The sequence below is a fragment of the Cuculus canorus genome, chromosome 3, assembly GCF_017976375.1.
Source record: "Cuculus canorus isolate bCucCan1 chromosome 3, bCucCan1.pri, whole genome shotgun sequence".
NCBI classification, from domain to species: Eukaryota; Metazoa; Chordata; class Aves; order Cuculiformes; family Cuculidae; genus Cuculus; species Cuculus canorus.
Genome location: NC_071403.1, coordinates 102,562,026 through 102,583,704, shown reverse-complemented (window position 1 = coordinate 102,583,704; position 21,679 = coordinate 102,562,026). Strand labels below are relative to the sequence as shown.

Genomic DNA, 21,679 nt, shown 5'->3' with positions numbered 1-21,679 from the left:
AAACAACCAGCCCTGGCACAGAAGAGAATTCCACACACCTGATTGCTGTCTACAATACATAAGAAGTCAGGCTGCTTTACTAGGCAGCAATTCTGTTTCAAAAGGATATTTGGGAAGCATCCACACTAACTTGAACCAAAGACCAGATCTACACAAAGGGAGAGGCAGAACAGATCAATGAAACTCAGAGGACACATCAGTGCATGCACTGTTTTCTGTTTTACACACAGCTTTTTTTCAGCCCTCTTCTCCCTTCAATATGTTGGTTTCTTTAATTAGTCCCTGACTAACAGGAAAAAGAGGTAACTTTTTTGCATGACAATTCAGTTAACATACAAATATTTATTTTGCAGGAAGCTACACTTTCTCCTATGTATGCTAAGACTTCAGCATACTTCCAAGAGACTCTACAATTATTCTCATACATATTTTAAGATCATTCTGAAAATTAATATCTAAATTGAAAACAGTGAAAATTTGTACTTAAAAGCTGCCTGATACTCACTGAAATCATTAGTCATAATTGAGGTCTTCCCTAAGAGTCAGATGAAACCTTTGGGGCGCTACCCTCACATCAAAAAGTACAGCAGTAACGGGACCATGGATTAGTTCACTGCTTGTTACACGTTGTACATTAAGACAATAAAAAATATTAAGAAGCAAATAAACGTGATTTCAAAATATATTTCAGGCCAATTTTTTATTGTGAATTTATTAAAAAAAACCCCACCCTCCAGCACAATAAAATAAATTTTCCATGATAAAAAGCTGTGCCTCTTTTGCTTAAGTGTACCAGTAAGAAAGTTGTCTGATCTGTACAGATCAGACGAAGGTGCTGACTGCATCACTTTGAGGTAAAAATCAATTCAATTCTTCAGGCTGACGGGAGCAGAGCTCCTCATGGATTTTTAAGTTAATGTTCTCAACTGTTCTTGGTGACATTCTCCATATTGTCTTGCTACTGAGCAAGGCCAACTGAAATTAAAGCAAACCCTAAGCTCCTCAATCCTGTTCCAATGTATATTTTTATTAAGTTTTAAGAAGCGATTGTAGGTAGGAAATGCAAGACATGTAACCCCGATTTCCTTGCTCTTGAAATTAACAGACATTCAGTTTATTTGAAGTTACAAGCTTCAATTTTCTCATTTGGGAATGGCTTTCCAGCAGTCTGTGGGTGGATGCTGGTAATGAAACAAGGAATTCAGAGCTGTTGGGAGCACAAATGAGCTGAATAGACATATATTCTCTAACAATAACAATGTACCTGCTGTCAAAGGTCAGTTAACTGATCACAGAGATTCTGAAAACTAAACATAGCACAAACCCACTAAAAAATATTGGAGGTAAAGTTTTTTAATTTTAATCAAAACATAAACAAAGAATAAAGTATTTACTCTTCTGTTTCAACAAATTCAAGGACAAATCTTTCGCCATAATTCCCTAAGACTTTAATATAAAGATGTGGCCATATTTGAATTTCAAAAGATAATGTCCTCAAAAACATACGATTTTGTACTTGGCAAGAATCTCACCAGTCAGACTGAGATAGAAAAAATAGTGGTGGGAAAGTGACAACGGCAGCAGCACGCATTTTTGCAGGAAAAGGGGGATAGGAGAGTATTTTATTCACTAAAGCATACTATGCTTATCCTGCTCCTGGTCACTGAAAACCCTGCTGCAATGACTGTTCTCCCAGCCTCTTGCTTTGCACTGATGATCCCAAGTCTCCCATCTGTCCAAGAGTCTCTCACCTGGCTCTTCTCTGCAATGCTTGGGGCACTAAACGCTTGCCCATACTTCTAGAGCCTACCTGCCTCGTCTCTCATTATTGACTATGAATGCCATTAAGGTTAGACTAAATACCTTTACTGACTCAGATGATACTTGTTTTCTGTTAGCCTCATTGAGAAAAAATAATTCGGAAGGGATTTCTGGGGGTCACCCAGTCCAGCCTCTTGCTTGATGCTGAGTAAGCATCAAAGCTGGATCAGGTTTCTCAGGGCCTGGTCTAAGTTCAAAAATATTCAAGGGCAAAGACTTCGCAGCCTCTGTGGGCATCTATTCCAGTGCCAACTAGAGAGGAAACATCTCTTTCCTTGATCTGCTAGCTATGCTCTTCCCAACACATCTGATCCAGAGTCAGTGTTTACTATTCATGTATCATCTGCTACTACCTTTAATTTGACATTCAAAATAATTTTCCTACTGGCTTAGAGTTCACTGTGAACTCCTCTCAAGAGATCATCCTGTCATCTTGACTTAAGCACATTTTCCTCAAAGTTGTTCTAATTCAAATGTGATTTTTTTCATAATGGGATTCAGGACATGGAAATGAAAACAGATGAAAAATTTTAATCAAGAGCAGCAAAAAGAGATAAAGACAAGTAAAAGCTGAGGAATGGACTTACAAGCAATCAAAAAAAAGTCTTAAACAGGTTATTAGGTGAAATAAGAACAAAAAAGGAAGGTTCAAGGGCATACCTGAACAGAATAAAGGATAAAAGATGAATTTGAGCAATTTAAGAGAATAAATAAAGGTAGCAGGAGTAACAGTTTTAAGGACCTGAAGGACATTCTCTATTGAGATATTGGACTTCAAAACTTCAATGTGACTCTGAATGAACTGTTAACATGGTACTGACCTCAGGTAGATGTACTGTAAGGTACATGGAGATGTGTGCCTTAGCATCTGCTGGGAGGTTATACAGGCCAGGAGACCCTTACTGCCCATCCAAAAATGCATTTTGATTATTATTTTTTAATTCTATTGTACTGTGTGTGTGTGTGTGTGTGTGTGTGTGTGTGTGTGAGTGGGTGTCCCTCCTCACAAGGGAAGAAAAGCTTCTCATAACCTATGCACCCAATGTAACTATAATCTTCTTAAATCGGTACATTTCTGCCACTCACACTAGCATACACCAAATCCCACTTTCTGCACAATGCAGCTCATAAAGATACACTGATAAACCACACAATGGGAAAATTGTAATCCTCCGTTTCTAAAGCCTTCCTGTTGTCTTCAGGAAGGATGCATTCCTAACAGAGATCATATACGACTGCCTTACACGCTCTTAACAGAATCTGAGTTAATACAGTTTTGGGGAATACACTGTTAAAGAATGAAAAATATTAATCAATACGTAAATTATCATATTAATGCACTTCTCCCATTCCATAACAGTAATTTTGCTTTACTTCTTAAAGCCAGCAATCCTTTCATAAATGAATTCAACAGGTTGATTAGAAAAATCAGTAACTCCTAAGTAGGAATTACTAGCGCATTTTATAAACATCTTGAAAACATTATCTGTAAGTATTTCTAATTCATCTATATAGCATGTGAAATAGGCCTTCCACAGTTACATTACATTTTTTGTCCCTTTAGTCCCTTCAACTATCTCGTTTCCTCACATTATGAAGGATGCAAAAAAGGAACACCTCATAACCAGTAAGTATGAATTTTAAAGAAATAATTAAATTAATAATAAAGAAATAATTTTAAAGAAATACTGACTACGAAAAGATGAGTTTCCATTCATCTCAGTTTAATGTACCTTAGCAAAGGCAGACATAAGTATTCTTGTCCTAATATCATAAGAGGATAGAAAAAATAATCTATTTATTTTATCCTGGCTGTATTGAATAGACAAGGACAGAAGTCACTGTTTTCACATACTGTCCTGCTGCTGCACACCTTTTCATTTCTGAATGTTATACTTTTTCCACTACTCAGAAGAAAATTCTCTTCAGAAGCAAACAGCATGAGTGATTAATGTATGAACTATGAAGATGCTTGCAAAACTTCTCTTTAAGATTAAAGCAAGTACAGGCTAAATTTAAAGGCTTCTTTTTTCACCATGGTTTAGTAAAGAAATGATTAAGATGTCTAGCACAGAAATGTGCTAGACTCTCTGTGACAGATAAAAGATCAAGAAAGGCTTTTTTGTGAATATTACCAATTATTGTGTGCTATAACAAGCTCTTAAAAACCTTCCTAGAAACAGCTAAAGTTTTTAAAACTCAGAAGCGTGGACCATCATGGCTTCAGCTGACTTTTAACAAACTTTGATATATTGACCCTAAACCCATCTCTTTGGATTCTCCAACCACACTGATTATAACACTTTTAGTCTAAAATGCATGGGACGCATTTGATGTCAAAGATAGTTCAGGCAATCGTATCCACTGTTTTTAATGAATGAAGGTGATTTTGTAAAGTTTAACGAGGTAGTAGTGAAACTAAATCCTACAATTGCAGCAAGTCCTTAAATTTGTTTACAGATATGACTATTATGATCCTTACCATTAGGAAGATTTCAACCTACAATAATAATAACAGTTTGAGAAGGCTCTTAGGTAACTGGTACTGGCAACTAATGCAAAGTGTATGTGCAAAAAAGCTCGTTTTGAGTATATGTGTTCAAGAGTCTTTGAGCAGGACAGGAAACCAATCTGTCCATCCAGATAGATATGGAAGCACAGAACAGATAATACAACACATCACAGAAACAGGCAATAAGATGAGATAGTAAAAACCCATCAACATATATCATTTGATCATGGTACAGTGTCATCTCCCAGCCTCTATTAGATCTTGCTGCATCAGTGCAAGTCCCAGACACTTTATCCTGTTTATAATTGCTGATGAGCAGTAATAAGGCCTCCATGCCTCAGCTCCTGTCCGTTCCACTTCAGCGGCCACCTATTAGGTTATAACTTTTATTTACAGCCTTGCTTGATGTGCTGTTCTATTAGTATAGCTGGAAACTGAGTGAGGGCGGGGGGGAAAGAGCATCCCTAATGGGCACTGTTATTGCCAGGGCTGGGTGATTTATTATGCTGCTCAAAGGCTGTTATATCACCACCTTCCTGTTGGCAAGAGAGCTCCACGAAGGTTTGATTCCTAACACAGTGCCCTCCAGAAGTCGACCACTAAAGAACACCTTAGAAGTTCCTTGGAAAGCCAGCAGAAAACATACCTTAAAGTTGTTTTAATGTTACAAATCTGCTTCAATATATGTTTTGGTCAGGTGCTTGGCAATTCAGAGAAATTAAAAAGAAAAACCCCAACCAAACAGCAAACTCAATTGGTGGTGTACCCTGCCTTTTTGTCCTTACTCAAACACACTGATAAAAAATGATCATACAAAAGTAATGATTTCTTGGTTTGGCTCTGGCTGAAAATTTGTGTGCTTCTATTTCCACAACCTGCCCTTTTGGTAACTCCTAAGAGGCTGTCCTCCCGTTGTATAGGTTCAGCCTCAAAGCATTTCCCTTTCTAGCACTGCTACAATCAAGCACAGGTCTTAGCATAAGAACATCAATAAACACAGACTTCAAAAAAGGACCTGCTTAACTGTTTTGCTCAAGCAGTGGAAGAATCATTTGCATCTTCTAGACTAAAATTTTAAACTAGAAGCACAGAGCAATAAGACAGATATGGTAATCTCACACAATAAAAATACCACCACACCCACCTAGACAGATATAAAACGTGAGCTATCTACACAATATAACCGTACAAAATAGTAAAGATGCACATTTCTCATTAACTGCTACTAAGAAATAAAACTTAAAAACATCGGCTTTATGGATATAATGTATGAATTGATTTATTGATTGTATCATTACTGCATTTTATCTGCCTGCTTCTCCTACTCTTGCTACCGCACAATTAAAAATTAACCGAGTGCATTCACACAGTTCCACCCATTTTTTCCAGATTTCTTTAAGCTGCATGAAATGTTTTAAAATCTGGTTGTTTAGAACTGCATATTAAATCGTCTTTAAGCTGTACAGCACAAAAAGAAGAGTAATATGCCAGTTAGTAGTGCACTTTCATGACATGGGCACCCGATATAAATGGGATCTGGATGCCCCACTGACTAATATAAACCTCACAGTATCTGTCATCAATCATAACATTACCTAACCATTAAGAAACATATCGTAATACATAAGAAAATACACATCAGGCCACACATCATTTTCCCTACAAAATCTCCAGACCACTGGCTCTCAAAAACCTTTGAGGCATTACCCAAAGCAATGATCGCAAAGCTTTATTCATTCTTTTCATTAAAATCCTTGTCCTATGGGTATGCTTTGGAATAGAAATACTTTTTACCAAAGCAATGACTCAGGCAAAGAGGAAGAAGAAAAACCCCGCTATTTGGTATCATAATACAATTTTTTATCTGAACAGCTCCTCCAGCATGTAAGTCGACAAATGTATGAGGTAAAACCTCTTCTTTTTATAGGAGAATTTTTCCCATGTCTTGGCAGATTTATTGTTTTGATCTTTTGTCAATGGTTACATTAATGCTAATAAAATATGAAAGGTTCATGTCTTCCTTAATGCCTCCTAATGGGAACCTGCATATAACACAAGTAGGTCAAATTTCTAATATTCTGTCTCAAATGCTAAAATATGGCAGACTTCAGGGAAAATCTATGCTCAAAGGGGGAGGATACATGGATGAATTCCACCAAAACGTTCTTCCTTCAAAGCTCTTCCAAGCAGAAGAAATTTAAACACCTAGAAAAAAAGGCTTACACATGATGTGTAGTATTGACAAATATTGTTGGTATCACTTAAGCTTTCAAGGAAGGGACATTAAGCCAAAGTGAATGTATTGTGAGGCATTCACCTACATAGCCTGCTGCTTATGCCTGAAGATGTCAGACCACTTCTGGCTAATATTTTGTAGCCAGTGTTTTCTTGTCAATTCCCGTATTCATCTGGATTCCCAAATGCAAACTTTGAAACTAGAGTGATTTATTTCAAAAATTAAAGCTTGTTCTGGAGAAGAAAACTGTTACTCCTGGCAATAGCTTTATTAGTGTAAAGGACTACAAAAAAAATATGCAGATGACTGAGCAAATAACGTAAAAAAAATTGGGGAAATTAAGGTAATATAAAATAATTAGGTTTAGTTGACTGAAGATGAAGCTTGTGGCATCAAATTAAGAATCTCCTTATTTTATTGCTAAACACACTGAATGATTAACATAGAAGCATGTAGGGACCAACAGCATACATTGAAAATAAGAGAACTACTGAGCAAAGTTAGCCAATCATTTAATGGTTACTTTTCAACAAGCCTAGCAACTTCATCTGCCAAAGAAGCTTTTACTGTTGCCATATGACAGTCCAAATAGTGGACTTACTTTGCTAATCACAAACATATTTTTTTAAATATTCATACAGCACTCTCAGTTTACAGTATCTATAGCACCACAGAAAGCTTTTAAATTACCCTGCAATGACAGAGTTAAACATTCCAGCACCTAACATATAAAGAAAACAAAGTTCAGTAATGCCATGAGCAAAACAAGTTAGTTTGCAATGAATACAGCGGCAAACATTCCATCTTACTTAGGTAGAACTCCATGGCTACGTAGAAAAGATAATCCAGTCTTCTTATTCTGAAGAAGCTTAATCCAGTATCTTCCAGTGCCAAACTGAGAGAGCTCTTTGCCAAGCAATACTCATAGCATTGCCACAGATTATCCCACACTACTTGATATATCTACACCTGCACCAAGTGCAAGGTAATGTAGCTTCTCTCTAACCTTCCTTCACCGCAGACCAAGCCAACTTGCATCATCACACAGTGGCTGCAAGCTAACAACCCGTATATACGGAATGGCTATAGTTCAGCCAAACATACAGTAACTTGAAAGACTTTTTGAAAGAATGACTTCAGAGGAAACTTACCTTGAACTCCTGAAAGAATAAAAGCCCTTGATCAAACAGCAATATCCTTCCTTTCTAGTCACTCAATATAGGTCAATTAGTACAAAAACACAAATAGAGGCAAAGATTATTTTGGAAATGCAAGTTGCTAGAACATTACCAGTTCCTGGACACCTGCCACTCTACAGGAGGTTAAGGCTTGCCACAGTAGTGCTGGTGGAAAGGATCATATGCGCTCCCCTTAACCTACGTAAAACTGAAAAAGATCTGGGCCAATGCAGGTAGCTTGGCTGCCCACCTGAATGAGTGCTCACATGCTTCTTCGTGACAGATCTGCTGCAACAGCAGCAACTTCAGTGTCCAAGTTTTGGCTAGGAAAGAGTCAATTTTCTTCCTAGTAGCTGGCATAGTGCTGTGTTTTGGATGTAGTATGAGAATAAGCTGACAACACACTGATGTTTTAGTTGTTGCTAAGCAGTGTTAACATGAAGTTGAGGACTTTTCAGCTTCTCGCACCCTGCCAGGGGAAGCTGGGAGGGGGCACAGTCAGGACAGCTGACACAAACTGGCCAAAAGGGCTATTTCGTACCACAGGATGTCATGTTCCATATATAAACTGGGAGAGTTGGCTGGAGGTGGCCACTGGTCAGGAATTAGCTGTGTATTGGTTAACGGATGGCGAGCAATTGTCCTGTGTATCACTTGCTTTATTCTTGATGATTCTTTTATCATCATCATTATTATTCTTATTTTTCTGTCCTATTAATCCGTCTTCACCTCAAGCCACAAGTTTTACTTTTTTTTTTCCCCCCAACTCTCTCCCGGTTAAGCGACAACATTCAGCCTGGAAGCGACCTAACGTGTCACTAATAACACTATCTCTGTGAGAGATTATCCATCTATACGGTCCATATAGGAATAAAGTCACCAAAAGGACCCAAAGGAGGTAAAATTTAGTCTCAATGCAAATATCAGCTGTCTATAGTGTATCTTTGATTAGAGAAAGTGAAGTCAATGTACGCCAAACAGTTCTCTACTGGATACCTTACATTTAAAGGAGGAGATTTCCAGAACATTATTACCATCATTATATTTAAATAAAACCAATTACTCCTGTACACCTTATGTTTACAAAAATTAAGTGAAAATATATGATATTTGTGGAATTATGTTTAACAGGGCTCTGAGATGAACTATCTGCCATGCAAACCTTTTTTTATATATATTTCTGACAGCAAAGCAACAACATTTATTTTCATTTCACATTTGCCAGATATAGTTACTATCCCCGACTATTAAACTATAACCATACAGCTATATACCGTGCAAAATCTAATTCCTTGACCCCCACAAAACACATACCTGAATCACAAGATCTTTTGGTTGGTGTGGTTAACGAGGCATGAGCTGTACCTGTGCATGGCCCACCTAAAAACAGAGAAGATCATATGTCTCAAAATACCACACTTACAACCACATCAAGATTATACTTAGGAATATAAAACACTGAGGTGCACTTGTCTTTGAAAAGCACATATGGAAGTAGTCTACTGTTTTCAGCATTTCTTTCCCAGTCAAATCAAATATGTCTTGTACTGAAAAAAAAGAGACGAGAAGTCGGGACAAAAAGACAAGTTATGTTATACTTCAGAAATACTTCAAGAGACGGTTTTATGAAAATTCACATTGGAACAGTAATTCTTCCAGCGTTGACAAAGGTACCGTTTATGTTGGAACAAAGCTAGAATAGAAACATATCTAACTAACCCACAGGAAATGCATGGGACAAAGTAATCACTTCCCTGATGTCAACAAAAACCTTGTCACTGACTCCAGTGAGATAATGACTTTGCCTCTTATCTTGTTCTCATTATGATTTTGAAGTGTGGCACAAGCTTATGCTAACAAACTCTTTCCATGTTTTAATTTTTTTTGTTGAACTCTGGGCTCTTGCCCACTCATCCACTATCTGCTTGGTAGTAAATTGCTTTCTAGCTTTTTTCTTAACATGGATCATGGTTGAAGAGTTCCCCAGAGATCTTGTTAAAACAGCAACCAATTGAGTATACTCAGTGACTTGCAGTAAAAATAGATAGATAGACAGACAGACAGACAGATGCTCATACAGTGAAGCCAAGGCAAACTGACAGTAGCATTACCAGTGGTAATAACACATAATAGCTTTGATAATTGGATATAATTGGGTGATGCTAGACAGCTTGAAATTAAGTTAGATCTGGTAGAGTTTGGCTATCTAACAACAATCAAGTTTGCACTGGACTGCTGGTGATACAGTAGTACTATGCTGGCTATAAAATAGAGCTTTGTATGACAAGATAACCTTTAACATAAGTCTATACACCTGGAAAAACATTTTTTCCCTTAATTTTTTTTTTCTATCTGCATATCTGAAAAGCAGCACTGTGGCTGTGTTTATGTTATTCTCTTTTCAAATCTGGCCTTGTAGTAAACGGTTTCTTTTTGCATCCCTCAAGATGCTCCCCCTTCAAGTTTTTCTTTCTTTTCTATTTTTCAGTAATTATCAGGTGTTGGGTAACTTCATCTGCTCTATAAAACTCATAGCACTGTTATACCACAAAAGAATTTATGAAAATGGAAGGGAAAGAAGCGAGGAAATTATTTCGGTTTGATTACATTTGATTTCAATGAAATGCACTTGGGAGCAAAGATCTCACAAGTTTCACACTTTAAGTTTTCCACAGAAGGACTGACAGAACTGAGTTTTCTGTTCTCCCAAGAAGTCTCTCCACCAACATGCATCATTTCATAAGCATGCAACAGGTAATCTTTAAAGGGATGGTTACAAAGGTCAATAAGCCAGTGCTGGGCCTTCAGGCAAACACTGAGGCCGCTCATTAGCGCCTGGCCTGAGGTTAAGCAAAGCAAATAGAATTCAGAAACTACCAAACATGATATAAGAAACTGCTGCATGGGATAGGCAGCAGCATAAGCAGCTGCTGGAAGTTACAGTGCAGAGGGACAGCTGGATTTTGCAGGTGGGTAAGGATGGAGCTGGTGAGAAGTGGCTGAACTCCACAGGTAAGTGGAGGGGAGCGGTGGAGACCTCTCTGCAGAGTCAATTCCACATATGAGAAGAGTCAAACTTGCTTTTGCAGAGAGGAGGACCTGGAGGCATGGGTGCCTGGCCAACAGGAAAGCTTCCTGGATGGATGGTACCACCAGGTTGGTGCAGGCTCAACAGCACTGGCATACAGTCACCACTCTGCAGCAACCAGAAATGGTCAAGAAAGCTCAAATAATTTTTTACAAGACATCTTTTTCTAGCCTGGAATATAAAAAATGGAAGTATTGTCTTGATCTATATTCATAATACTACTGTGAAAGGCACAAAAAATGCCACCTAGTCTAGATTTTGGTGCATTTAGCAAGAAAATCAATACTGCAACAGCTCATCGAGTTTTCTATTGAAACCTTTTAGATATTAAAAAAATCACAGAGCAGGTCTGTTAAGTCAGTACCAACTTTCAAACACCAAGTACATAGTATTTGGTTTCAATATAGAATTTGTGTAAATAATATGTATACATCAGGATATGGAGTATATAAAAATATATACAACAGGGCATGGAAATTCAGTGAACTGACTTTAGACAACAGCTGCCTCTTAAGATGCAGCAGCTCTTCTCTAAATAATTTTAGTTATGTTCTTCCTGTTTTCACTGAATAGACATTGACAGGCATCAGCACTGTGGACTATCAAATAAAACTAATCCTTGCAATTATTGTACAGTAAATATTTACACTAGCTGATACTTTCAGCATCCAAATAAATAGATCTTTATTTCTCACTCTTTGAAGTACAAGTTGGTATGCATTCTGCACTTCCTTATGTCAGAGTTTTTCTTTTATTTAATCTTCCCTCATTGGGTATTACTTTCATATAGCTTTCATTTGTATAGCACAGCACCAGAGTTTCAATAAAGAATAACTTGAGATTTACATGCACGTACACCAGCACCTAATAACCAGTGAAGGCAGCATGCCCTTTGCAGCAGTTCCTTCTGTTACTGTTTTTGTTCCACCATTAAAAATGTCATGCATAATTCAATACTATGTAGTATGGGCTTGACCATGCAATTCTGTGTGGAAGTCATTACGTCGAATATTTCCGTATACATAATGGCTAATACAGGCATCTTTATATTATTTGAAATGGGGCAGTATATTTCCTGGAGCTATGAAAGAAATTCTGCATGAAAGAAAACAGAAGTTAGATACAGTAGAACACTAGTCCTTCTTGGCTATACACCAAGGTAGGCTTATTTCTTAGCATGATTCAGGGTATAACTGCACCTTCATTCTCAAAAAATAAGCGTAACAAGGGAATTTAACTGTCATACATAAAATACTTCACTGCACAGTAAAAAGGCCACACATGCCTAGCTCCTAATGTAACCGACCGTGCTGTAGACCACTACTAATTTCTCAGCACAAACAAGATTAAAATGGAAGAATAAAGATATCTTCCTACTCTATATGCAATTAACAGATTAAACAATAGCTTCTGCTCCTATTTTTTTCTAGTGTATGGTTTCTGCCATTTGCAACTCATGTTCCAAACAAAAGCAGCCACTGCCCAGTAATAATATATTCCAAAGAGAAGATTATTAAAAATGCAAAAATACTAAAAGCTACTAAAGAAATTAGTAGAATTGCAAGAATCTCTGAGCTTGCAGATTCAAACAAATAATTAATAGAGAACAAACCAACATCTTGTAACTCAAACATTATTATATATTAAAATGGAAGGCCTTGTTAATGTAGCTGCTATGATATTGGCTCCCAATAACCCTAGCTTCCTGTAAGTTCCTGTTAACTGTACTCTATCAATCTGGAAAACAGATTCAAACCCAGCTTCTCTGCTAACTCTCTAAATAGTAAAATTTTATGTATGACTGAAGCTTATATATGTGTTAATATTATTATGTACTATCATACACTTTTACAATTTCTATTTGTTTAAATTGACCTTTAGAATGCCTTTCTGCATTGTCTGCTTCCCCTTCCTGAAAGACAGTAACAATTGCCAAGGACCACCTGTCCTGCAGGACATACTCTGAGTCAGGGTAATCTCTTCCTTTCCCTTCCTGAAGTCTTTGCAAACTGAAGTGACTTCACTCAGTCAGAACCTCTTGTGCCGGAAAAAGTGAAATACTAAGATAATCCCCACCCTTCTACTGTTCAAGGAAGTACTAAGTTCAAACCCAGAGTGTGGGTATCGGGTTTATTTGAACAGCACTTAGAAGCACTTACTGAGCATAGGAAGAGATGCAGAATGGAGTGAAACCAAGCTTGTACGAGAGTACAAAGCCAAAGTGAAGGAGCCTGAAGCTCAGTAACACTCCATCAGAGTGATACAAGCATGTCCGAATGCTGCTTTGCCCTCCTGGTACTGGAATGCTTCCTTTGCAGAAAAAGCACACCTACTCCCTATATGGAACAGGCTGCAAGATGGCAGTAAGGAAGAGCTGAATTTCCTTAGCAGTGTTGTAGCAAGGACGCGGAGAATTTCACAGCTACTTTCACAGGAAAGAACCCACCTTTGGAAATGCAGCCAAACCAGTAATCTAGCTGTGCATTTTCTGAATTGGTATGGACATAAACTAAACTACAAAAACTGAGGTTGAAAACAGCCGTTGATTATAAATACCAATACATAAACAAACAGGAACATAAATCTCTGAATTCGTCTCCACAGACAGAATACACTCTCTTTCAGGAAAAAAAAGCAAAAGAAGTTTACATCACTTAAGAACAGTTTGTTTGCTGCAGAATATGTAAGCTGCATGACAATTAAAGTTATGTCATTACTAAACAGATAAGAGGATCATATCACACACAAACACATACTTTTAAAATTCTAGTTTTACAAGCCTGCCACTGTTTGCTTTTGTGGATTTTTATCTACATGCACCTTTTGGAGAAGGAAGTAAAACTCAGATGCTGCTGAATGGCTGGTAAATTTAACAACTACAACAAAGTAAATGGAGACAGGATTCAGATCCTACTCTTTTCCTCGCTATTGCCTCACTCTGTTACCTGTTTTTCCTCAGTCTCCTCCTTTGTAAAATAGACATGATCGTTCTCTACTTTATAGGTGTAAGCTGAAGTATAAAAAAGTGCTCTTGAAACTGGCAGTTAAATTCTATTTTTATAAATAATTTTTGTGTAACCTTGATAGCTGTGCAGCTCTAACCCACATTTATCTTATGTGACTGCATTTCTGTTCATGTTCCATAAGGTCCTTTCACTTTAATAAATGGGACCCCAGGATACGCTGTCTACTACTCAGTGTGAAGTGGCTATAAATCAGAGGTAACAATTAACAGTGGTGCTATTCTGCTAGTCTTCATTATGTTTCAAAATTATCATGCCATGGACATGGAAAGAAGCATTCATTTCATAAATCTATGTGCCAGATCTTTGCTTAAGATGTTAGAAGAACAAGAAATGTTCTCTAAATGAACTGGGACTGTAGAGATTAAATTGAAACTTGCAGAAAGATCCTCACGCCATGGAATGATGATGAAGGCGACACTTCTTGATACTGTTTTGTCCAAATTTCTAACTGCCTATATGTTCTGTATTGGCTCTTCATGCTGATGGCATTTCTCAAAAGACAATTCAAATAACCCACAACTCAATTTGGTTTTAAATTTGAAATCTTTCCTGCAAATTCCTAGAGAAAAACCGTTTGCATCACTACTAAAAAAAATATGTATTTTGTGATGAATACTCCAGAAAATGCAGGTTCGATGATAATTTGAAGGAAAAAAACTTATTTACCGTTAATCTTAACATTAAAAATAGTACCAAAAGGCTATTTGTACATAGCATCTAATGAAACAAGGGGGAAAAAAATCCCTTAATATGTAACACACTTTTTTCTATTATCTAACTTTATAAAAAAAAAAAGACTTGGAAAATAGCTAGTTCTTCTGTGGCAAAGAAATCCAAAGATGACTATAATATAAAAAACAGCTAACCTATTCTATATTAGGGGTGTGTCCTCTCTTGCTCTGATACAAGACACACAAAATTGTGTAAAAGAAGAAAGAACACATGACAACCTTATGAGCTGATAAGGAAAATCAGAATTATTCATCATCACCACCACCTAGCTGCAGCTTTCTCAGTTATGTTTGGGTACAAGCTTAATTGTGATATTAAATTGTGGGTCAGCTAGGCTAGTTTTTAGCTCAGTATAATTTTAAGTTACTGTACTCTTTTGGATCAGAGAAAAACATACAAATCTGTATCAGAATAAATCAGGTTAGCAACACAGCAAATTATTTTCTACAACTGTCTGTGACAAGCAAGACAAAAAAAAATAGGCAGGTAGCTTGGTCTGTTTATAGATTTAATACTTTACAGAAGTGGGTATACACATAACCTGCAGTCAGAGATGAGCCAGAAAAGAAAGTTCCCCATAGCCACTACCAGAAAAAAAAGACAGCATGTATAAAACAGACTCCTGTTACAATAAGAGACTGAATTCTCTAAGCTAGAGTATTTAGAAAGGCACGCAATCGATAGTATCCAAAAGCAATTGTTATTTTAAAAATCATTGTCCTGACTTAAAAGCCACAAAATGCAATTAAGAATATCACAATAATAATTCAAAATATGAGACATTTTCAGAGCATACATAGGAAAGCTGTCATCTAACTCTGCTGACAAACCCAAGCAAAATGCAAAAACTGGGAAGTCATTATAAATTGGTAGAAACCTTTTGCACAGTGTCAGAGAGAAGACCAACAAAAAAAGAAAGGATACACTTGTTTACCCATTTTTTCATAAGGTTATGTAAAAAAAAAAAAACTGACAGAAGATTATTTTTTTTTTATTCCAAGGACAGAAAAAAATATCATTATTTTTCTAGTATGATAGTCTATGTGGCTTTTTACAGTCATGCTTCATCAAGCCATGAAATTCAGAATATAAACACCCAATAAGTGCAGTAGAAAAAACAATCTCTCACCTTTTTGCCAGAGATCTTTTACAGAAGCCTGATGCACCTCTGTCTCGGATGTAGTGTACTTTATGTACATAAAGTAACTCCACCAAAAAAAACCCTCATAATTGGTGGCATTTCAGTACTTGCAGCATATGAAAATGCTTAATAAAATAAAAGTTTTAAAGTATCCCTCAAACTTGTCTTGCAAATGTGTTTGACATAAACTACTGATGTTTTAAACACTTAGCTTGACACACAACAGTACAAATTCTGAGGAGTATAAAATAGCTAGCCAAAATTTAAAGGCATTCAGTCCTCAAAATTGATGTTTAGGCATCTAAAATTCAACAGCACATTCAGATGTAAGGTGTGGTCAGTGATCATCACTGTGTTTCTAGGCTGAAATCTCCAATGTATTTTTTTGACATTTACAGCAATATTTCAGATCTTTGTGTATCTTCTTATAAAATCTTCAATGTAGAAATGTAGGGCATTTAACTATTCTAGAAACATAAGGAAACCCTTTTGTTCTTTTTCAACTGTGCTTCTTACTAATTCAAAGAATCCAGAAGAGTTAAGCAGATAATTAAAATAAAATCATGTAGACCAAAGCTAAGAACTACTGAAATATCAAAACTGATTCAGCTGCCAGAGTCATAGTTGTTCACATAGACAGCCCTTCTGTCACACAAGAACATAGTTAGCTTTAAACCTGCACAGCGTCAGCTTGAGGTCTACTACAGCAACAGAAAAATAATCTGACAGCCTCCAAAAAAGCAATGAAGGCCTGTAACTAAGAAAAATATTTCATGTCCAGCGTGACCTTTTCTTACCAAAATACACAGAAAATTCCTTAATAAGCTGATTTTTCTTTTTAAGGAGAGCTGGTGGCTGGAGGTAGGGAGAGAGAGAAGCAAGGGTCATTGTCAAATCCTTTTTTCCTGTCTGTTAAAAAAAAATCAAACCTCCTGCCCACCCAATAAGAAAAGGAAATCTTTCACAGAGCAACTGGCTTGTATGGTGATTAACATTGGAATAATTACCATCAGGATCTTCTAAATGAAGAAAGGAGATGGAAGGGAAAAATTAGAATAGATGAAAACTATACAAGAACTTTAAGAGAGAAACTTATCTACACATAAAGCAGCAGAGGAATAAAAGTTAGATTGATTTAACCATCTGTTAATAACAGATCATTAAAATCCACTCAAATCTAGACTTAGTAAAGCTATACCAATGTCGATATACTCCTTGTCTGCAAGACTCATTGCAGAAAACTTAATGCAACTGATGATACCTGAAGGTTCTGGATAGAAAAAGGCAATTCAGGAGGCATATGGGGAAAAAAAATGATTAGTTCATAGAATGTTTTTCTGCCCTCTCAAATAGCAACAATACCTTTTTTTAAATTGGTGATAAGTAATACTTCAAGAAAAGAAAACATATGAAGAAGAGAAGAAAAACAGTCCTGAAGCTTGATCACTGTCTCTGGGCACAAATCATTCACACATTTTTGTTGACTGTAACTCTAAGACTAAAAACTACCTTTCATATACAAGGGGGAGAAATTAACCAGCAAAACAGCTGCTGGGGTAGGTGATTGTTCAGAACTGAGGGTGGCAGGAGCTTGAAAGTCACTACAGCCTGGTTGTGCCTACAAGACTTTCAGGAACGCATACGCAACTCTCACCTAAAATCAAAACAGTAACAGAAAAAAGCAGAAATACTTGTATACCGTCAAATTGAACTCCTGCAAAATCCAGTCCAAGAAACTTTTCTCCTATGTTGTACATTCTGTGCTAAAGAGGAAATGGCTACTTAAAAACAAGCACAAAAAAGCCCCTCACTTTCTCTGACACAGAACACAACTTTACCACAAGAGATTTCAATAGTTCTCTTCAATTGTCGTAACAGAAATGGAACTTGTTAATTGCCTAAACAACTTGCTACCATTCTGTTTTTCTCTGGACTCAAATACTATTGCAAATGCCTTGATGTAAGACTCTTCTCAAGAAGCTTGAAAGGGAAGAGAGGGGAGTGGCCACAAGAATCCTTCCTGAGTACTCTAATCTTTCCACGCTTTGATAGAGATTACCATAACAATTCCATACATTGATTTCTGGTGAATTACTGTAATTCTATTCAGAACAGCACATAGCTGTAAATCACCACACAGCACTGCAAAATATTAATCTTGGAAGAATACAGCTGTAAAGAGAGCAGTGCATGCTTTATAGAACTTGCTGCAAAATAAATAAATACTGCACAGAAAAAGACACCTTCAAATTAAAATTAAAAAACACTTAAAAGTTTGGGAATTCTTCATTATGGGAAAGAATCTTCCGTACTAAGGCTATTATCCATCAGAAAAGTTCCACCTGTGTATAATTATTTCTCATAAATGATATTAAGCTTCATTAAAGAGGTAGTGGGGATGTGAAAGAAGGCAGAGAGAGCTCAAGCTGTAAATAAATCTCTCCACTGTATTTCACTTAAAATCACCCCAGCAGGAAGTCATGAAGCATTTTTTTTATAGGTAATACTTTCAGATGCTCTGCAGGCTGTGTTGCCTAATATCCATCACCTTCAGTATATGTTCACAAGCTTATAGCAATTCAGGATGAAGGACACTATTTAATTTCCTTCTTTCTTTCCCATCCCTGCAATCACCTTCCCACTTACCCCAAAGACCTTTTCAGCCACAAGATGAACACTTTGATGTAAAACAATTTAATTCCTACCTGAACAAATTTTCAGAAAATCTGACACAGTGAGCACTGGAAAAGCATCCTGTAGCATCAAATATTAAGCCAGCAGAGGTGCTGAAGCCCTCTGCCCTGTGAAGGCCTAAATGTGCTGCTGAAATACAGCGTTCCGCCTCTCTAGGAATGCTGTTTTAAGGCCTTGCTTTTACAGCAGACCACAGGTTTCCCCTGAAGGAGTGCTGGACAGAAGGAAGAGATGATGGGTGGTCAGCAGCAATTGTGTATGTGAAGGAAAGACAACAGTTAACTAGCAAGTTTACTCTTCTTACAAGAACTGGTATTAGAACACTCACATTTGTACCCTGCTGCATTTCTGACAATATCTCACATAGAGATAGAAAACAATACTTCCATTTAAAAAAATTATTTTAGTTAGTCTGATAAACTACCACAATCCCAAAATGAGACTTTGTGCTTTGCCCACAGCTTATCTACAGAAGTAAAAAGAATATGTCTGCAAAGTCTACATACCTATAAAAAAAATAAATACTTCAGCAGCTTGGCAAAACCATCCTATGCAAATTGTCAATAAAATTGAAAATAAGCATAGCTTATCAAAGATATTTTTAGTTCTAGTGCTTTGTCACATTATTTCCAGCAGTTGCTTCAATGTTCAAGAATCAGAGCAATTCTAGTAGATTCCCTACTAAAAACTGAGCATGTTTTCCTTGTAATGTGTATTTCTATTTACCAGTCAAGACGCACAAGCAAACTCAGCTCAAGAAGGATTCTCTTCATAAAGCATCTCCAAAACCAGAGCTACAGTTGAAAAGTTGAGCTTAAGTTGTAGAATGCAGATTTAAAAATTCCATATATTAGACACAGAACATATACAGAGGTCTAGAATAACTTAAAAGACTACTTTATCTCACTGTGTTCACTAATCTTTAACATCTTAGCTTACCTTTAGGGTGAATTTTTGCCTAAATAAATTAGAGAGATGGGTCACGAAAGAAAAGATGGATTACCACATGAAACAAGTTTTATGCAAGTAACTTAGGAGCAGTCTAAACAAACAAGCATTATACTCAGTGCTATGTGCAACTGTAATTATTAAAACCCCAAAGATTTTAAAGTAAAAATTTACAAGACATTGGTGTTTATACTATAATATATATATGAGTTATATATGAGTTTCAGCAATGCAGGAAAATGTCTCTCAAAATGTGAGTGCCTCAAAATTTTAATTGTACACTGCAGTTCAAACAGCTGTAAAGTTAGTTAGAAACTCCTGTGACCCCTTTTAACTCATTCTTCAGTTAAACCCATCAATGTCTATTTTGTGAATAACTTCTAACACCTCCCTTTGCCCCAAGAGACAGACTATTTGCTTCCAAAGGGATTCTGTAAAACATAAGCCTGAGAACAAGGCAAAATGTTTATTCCTCCTTTGCTGTCACTTAGGACTTGTGGACTTACATTCCTCTTTGCTTGGTGAAGTTACATTCAGTTCTGTTAAAAGTTGCTGGTTGGAGTTAGCGGCCTGCGTGGTTAGAGAGGTATTGCTGTTGTCACTGTTCGTTTCTCCAGAGAACAAATCTGACTGGCTGTTGCTTGTGCTGGGAGTAGAGTCATCGTCTGGCTGCTTCTTCTGGAAATCTATCAAAACCAAGATTTCATACATCATCCCACTTGCTCAATCTAATAATTCAATGTTATGCAAAAAAACTGAGCATAACAAAAATAAGCCCAAAACAGTGCCAGAGACATCACCATTCTGATCATTTGTACCTCTCATACAATACAAAGTTAGAGTAGCATTCAACATTTTACTTTAGATTTAAAGATATTTGTTGCTTAAGAACAACAAACAATTTCAGAACCAACAAAGTTCTTGTTTCCACAGCTGTTAAAAAGCAACCAAAGCTTACCACTGTGTATATCAGCACACAGCACGTGGAATCATTTTAAAAATAGTTCACACAAAGCATGGACAGAAGCATAAAGGAGCAAACACCCAGTGAGGGAAGAACTAAGGCATGTAATACAGCTATAAAGAAATGTTACACTTCTCTAAAAACAACACTTCTCAAAGTTGTTTTATAGCATCCCACCTGTAACAGTTTTGGCGAAGCTAGTGCATACAGCTATGGGTGTAAGTTAGCATAAAGGAGCTGGTAAGGGATTTGCATCACTTGTTTGATAGGGATTTGGTGTGTGTGTTTTTTTTACTCCTTCCTCTTTCCTTCGCACACTCCAACAGTGGTATTAAAAGTTGCTCATTGATCATGGAGTTAGACAGGGGAAGTAAATTACTACAACACACTAAAGCTATGGGCAAAAGATTTGGCTTTGAAGTTCTCCTTTTGTTTTCTTTTTGGTCAGTAAGTTCCAAGTCCCTGTCTCCAAACTGTCCCCACAATCCCAGTTCCAGTTCCATGTCTTTGACAGATGACATCCTCAGCTCCAAATCACATTCAGATTTGAGGGGAAATACTCTTCCTTTTTAAGAGCAAATACTCCCTCAAGGGCTTTCCCACACCCACAGTCCTAGTACCTGATTAATTATAGCATGAGCCTCAGTTCCTACCAGCTATGCTACCGGATGCCACTGGATGCCCCTAGGGAACAAACCTCCCAGCCAAGTGCATTTGTGCATTTTGGTTAGCTTAACGTCCAGTTATTTTCACAATGCAAAGACACCTCTTCCTTGTACAGAGCCGAGAATGAAATGCACCACTTCTTGGTATTCCTAAACGAATCTTTTTTATTTAAAAAAAAAAAAAGTGCATGTAAAGACAGAATTTATTCTTTACACAAACACAAACACAAATCACTATCAGTTGCTCATTCTTATGTCATGACAGAAAGGAAAACAGAGCAGTCCATAAATATTTCCAGATGACGACAGGTTAAAAACACAGGTTGCCAACATGACTCACTGGGATGAGGAAGCACTACAGTCAAACAGTCCCTACATGCTGAAATGATCTGAAATGATTTGCCGGAGAAATTAAGCTGTAAACTCTGCTGTGGAAGACACATCTATAAGTCCAACTTAGAGAAGAACAAGTTCAAAGCCAAGGAGGAGGAAGAAGAAGATGGCAAACTGGGCCCAGGAAGATGTCCTACTCAGGCCTCAAAGTTCCACCAGAGTTGGGCTCCTGTGCATTTCTGGAATCAAAAGAGCTTCCAGCACCTGGGACTCTGCACCAGCCACAGACAGCTGCAGTCATAAGAACTGGAGTCACCACGCCAGAAGAAACCCAACTCTTC

General features: G+C 37.1%; 1 protein-coding gene across 2 annotated transcripts in view; it reads right to left on the bottom strand.

Annotated features, from left to right (window-relative positions):
• ZFAND3 (zinc finger AN1-type containing 3) overlaps positions 1–21,679 on the bottom strand; it is a 137,723-nt gene that overhangs the window by 31,458 nt on the left and 84,586 nt on the right. Inside the window, exons 4-5 of one of the 2 annotated variants that reach the window (XM_054062431.1) lie at positions 19,883–20,062; positions 9,062–9,127 (exon numbers count right to left, since the gene is read on the bottom strand). In XM_054062431.1, the coding sequence (XP_053918406.1) occupies positions 9,062–9,127; positions 19,883–20,062 (246 nt within the window). The remainder of the gene's footprint in view (positions 1–9,061; positions 9,128–19,882; positions 20,063–21,679) is intronic. The other variant, XM_054062432.1, reaches the window with a different exon arrangement.